Source organism: Macrotis lagotis, chromosome 3 (genome assembly GCF_037893015.1).
Source record: "Macrotis lagotis isolate mMagLag1 chromosome 3, bilby.v1.9.chrom.fasta, whole genome shotgun sequence".
In the NCBI taxonomy this organism is placed as follows: domain Eukaryota; kingdom Metazoa; phylum Chordata; class Mammalia; order Peramelemorphia; family Peramelidae; genus Macrotis; species Macrotis lagotis.
Window position 1 is genome coordinate 295,449,254 of NC_133660.1, and position 4,287 is coordinate 295,453,540.

General features: G+C 36.9%; 1 protein-coding gene across 1 annotated transcript; it reads right to left on the bottom strand.

Annotated features, from left to right (window-relative positions):
• Positions 1 to 204: 204 nt before the first annotated feature.
• LOC141516775 (olfactory receptor 5G9-like) lies at positions 205 to 1,149 on the bottom strand. The gene has a single exon (XM_074227752.1). The coding sequence runs from the start codon at positions 1,147 to 1,149 to the stop codon at positions 205 to 207; it is 945 nt and encodes a 314-aa protein (XP_074083853.1).
• Between the last annotated feature and the right edge of the window lie 3,138 nt (positions 1,150 to 4,287).

A 4,287-nucleotide genomic window follows, 5' to 3' on the forward strand; every position in this document is an offset into this window, starting at 1 on the left:
AGGTTCTTCATTGCAAATGAGAGTTGGAATAGATGGTCTCTAAGATTTCTTCCATTATTAGATCTATGATGCTGGGTTCCCTCAGAAGCCATTCTCTGTCGATGATAACCTCCATCCTCCCTTGTGATCATAGCTTTCTGTTTTACACTTCTCTGATAGGCTTGTCACGCTTACATCATTTTCCCACTTTCCTTTATAAAAAATTCATCTCCTGATGCAAAACTTCCTTTTAGTTATGGTCCTATGGATGGCATCTTTGACTTCTTTATTCCTTAGGCTATAGATGAGGGGATTCAACATGGGGGTCACGGAAGTATAAAACACAGAGACAAGTTTATTGGTATCCATGGAGAAACTTGTGTTGGGTCTCACATAGACAAAGAAAAGGGTCCCATATAAGATGGTGACAGCAGTGAGATGAGAAGAGCAGGTAGAGAAGGCTTTCTGTCTTCCTTCTGCAGAGTGGATCCTCAGGATAGCTGAAAGGATGTATATATAGGAGACAAGGATGATCAGGCCGCTGAAGACACCAACAATCCCAGCAATAACGAAAACTAATAATTTATTGATACTGGTATCAGCACATATGAGAGGGAAAAGGGGAAAGACATCACAGAAGAAATGATTGATGACATTTGGGCCACAGAAGGGGAGACGAAAAGCAACAGTGGAGTGAATCATGGTATCTATGAAGCCAGCAGCATAGGGGATAGCCACCAGTTGATTGCAGTGCTTCTGGGACATTGAAATGGAGTAAAGCAGGGGGTTACAGATTGCAACATAGTGGTCATAGGCCATGGATGCCAAGAGGAAGCATTCAATGGTCACAAAAAGTCCAAAGAACCATTGCTGTAAGACACAACCTAGGAAAGAGATGGTTTTTCTCTCCTCAAAGAAGTCTCTAAGCATTTTGGGAGCCACTGTGGAAGAGAAGCTCATGTCCACAAAAGAGAGGTGACTGAGGAAAAAATACATGGGGGTGTGAAGACGGGCATCCACTCGTATGAGGATGATCATTCCCAGGTTCCCTGTCATGTTAATGAGATAAAAAAGTAGAACAAGAAGGAAGAGGATGACCTGCAGCTTTGGATGGTACCTCAAGCCCACAAAAATGAATTCAGTGACTCTGGTGTAGTTTTCATTGGCCATTTATTCCTGGTGTTTTCTGCTGAGAAAAAGAAAAAAATATTATGCCTTAGCATTACAGAATGTTGAGGTAGAAAGGTTCTTGGCTGTAGATCTGGAAAACACCTTGTCATCTAGTTCAACCCTTTCACTTTGCAGATAAGGAACCTGGCTTAAGATCATTAATACCACATCATTACTATGACAGAATCAAGATTTAAATCTGAGTTCTCATTGGAGATGCACTCTACCGGACTGCCATCTGATTGGACATCCTCAATCTATGAAGACAATAGCTATGAAGACATATCCAACCCCACTTGGGAGGAGGGAGAGAGATGATTTTGTTTGGTTTTGGTGGTGGGGGAGGTGTGTGTTGGACATTTGAGTCATTCAGTTTTTGGATAAAGATCATGTGTTAGTGGCTTGAGAATTCATCTGGTTTAAATACAATTGAAAGGTGATGGAGAATAAGCAATTCTATACTTAGAAATGTGTATTCATCCTCCATGATGAACTTAATATTTCATATTGTAAAATTTTGTTTTTTTATCAGGAAAAATTAAATATTTTCTTTTACTGTGTATTCAACATCAAATCAGCACATAACAGAGGGACTGTAAGAAAGAGCACATTACATAATAAAATTTCCTAAGATGTACAAATTTGTAGGGTTTATTGATGTCAACACATTTGCTTATCGTCTTTGTTTCTGAGTATTCATGCAAAGCTATAGAATCATATGATCTATATTTAGGAAAGATCTTCAAAAATCTCTTGTTTAGACTCCTCATTTCCTTGCTGGAAACCTGAGACTACGAAAAAAATAGCTTACCTGACATCACTACTAAATGAAAAATTTCCCTTTATTGAATTTCAATTTCAAGTCTCCAAATGCAAGATTGTTTGTTGTCTTACATGCTACCTTTCTTCCCCAACTGAGTTCAGAATATAGACTAAAGGAGGCTATTTGTCTACTTCTATTCCCTGGAGATGGAGAAATAATCAAGGGTAGAGTGAGAATATTGTTATTGAGTCAGAAAACTATGATTACAACCAAAGCCAGAGGGGAGTGAGTCCTAAGGAATCTTACCTAGGGAACATTATTGTCCTTTTACTGATTTCTTTCATTTATTAAGGTTCAGAGCATTTGTGAAATTTTATTTTGTCTCTATGTTAAACTTTTCATAATTCTATTAATGCAATTTTTCTATAAAGTTTTGGTTGTGGTTGGGGAAGTAAAAAAGTTATCAGATAGTTTCTTGTCTAATTACTCATTCTCACTAATTGAGTAAAAAAACTCAAATAATTCTGAAATGTTATTAAACTCCTACAAATTCTAATGCACTGGAGCAAAACTCCAGTTATTCCACTGTAGTTATTTCTCTGAGGAGAACAAAGGTTCCCTAAAACTCATAACATAGAAGAAGGAGCATCCTTCAATGGTTATGGTAAGGGAAAGTGTTACAATCACTAGAATTTGAGTTGAAAGACGTAACTGAAGTCTTGACACTAGCATTTGATAGTTTCCTTACTAGAGAATATCAAAAAGTTCTCTCAGCCTTAGTTTCCTCATTTGAAAATAAGGTTAATATAAGTTATATTGCCTTCTTCAGAATGCTAATGTGAAGGAAATACTTTGCACCTATTTTTTTTTCTTTCATGACAGAGATGGTCTAGGGGAGAGGCAGCTGAATTTGGAACTAGAAAGACGAGTTCAAACATAAAGTTTGGTGACCTTAGGCAAGACATTTACCCTTTTGTAGTCTCATTTTCCTCTTTTGTAAAATTGAAATAATAGAAGTATCTACTCTATATGCATCAAGATAACATGTGAATACAACTCTGCAAATTGTAAAGTGTTAGGTAAACATGACTAATTATGATCAATATCTATTTAGAATTCTATAGTAAAAGGGGATTTTATTATATTTCCCTTGAAATTGCAAAATGTAAAGCTGCAAGGTAGATAACCTGTTATAGGGGATGGAAGACATTACTTAGTATCCAGAAAGTTATGTTCAAACCCTGAATCTGAAACAAACTTAGCAGGAGAAGCATAAGCCATTTGTCTGCTTTTTGCCTCCAGGCAATCCATCAAAGAAATCAATATTTTCTAAATGCCCACCCTGTGCAAATTGGCAGGCATAGGAGCAGGAAATGACATAGAAAATGTTGAGCTGAAGGGATCTAACCTTGGAAACTCTACAGAGTGAATAATCTTTGCCTGTGTTTATTCAATTGTTTCAGTTATATTTGACTCTTCTGACCCCATTTGTGGTTTTCTTCACAAAGATACTGGAATGGGATGCCATTTCCTTCTCCAACTCATTTCACAGATGAGGCAATTGTAGGAAATAGAGCTGTGTGACTTGTCCAGGATCATAGGTATCTGAGGCTGGATTTGAACTCAGAAAGATGGGTCTTCCTGCTTTCAGGTCCAGCACTCTATTCACTGTGCCATCTAGCTGCTCCCTATCATGTGGAAGAAACTGGTGCAAAGTCAGGATTTAGGGGGGAAATTGCTACTGGCTCCAAAGTCCTGAGGAAATCAAAATGAAACTAGGTTGTACCATACATTTATAAAAATAGAGAGAATGCATATTTCACAGTAAAAGAGGGCTCAGGTGACTTGCTCTATAAAAAGCAAATGATGAAAACTATTGGGAAGGATAGAAGGAATGAAGGAAGAAAGGAAATGAAAAAAAGGAAGGAAGGAAGAAGGAATAAAAGGAAGAAAGGAAGGAAGAAAAGTTAAGAAACATTAGTCAAGAAATTATGATTAGTATTAACTTATTTTGACCAAGGCTATCAATTTTTAATTCATTTCAAGTCAATTCAAATAAGTTTGAATCAACTCAAAAAACTTCTTACTATGCCTTTATGTGAGGCACTGCCTAGACTCTGAAGATGCAAAGCAATTTTTTTTTTCCCCAAGGCAAATTGGGTTGGGTGACTTACCCAAGGTCACATAGCTAACCCTGAACATTCTTTAAAGTACCCAAGGTTTTTTTTTTTTTTTTTTTTTTTTGGTAAGAGATGCGATGTGGCATAGTGAAAAGATTTCCAGACTTGGAATCAGGAATATCTAGATTGGGATTCTCTTTGTAACACTTATAAGCTATTTAACTTCTCTGACTCTTAGCTTCCTCATCTCTAAGA

Coding starts and splice junctions, on each gene's coding strand:
- LOC141516775 (XM_074227752.1), bottom strand. CDS start 1,149: ATGGCCAATGAAAACTACACCAGAGTCACTGAATTCATTTTTGTGGGC.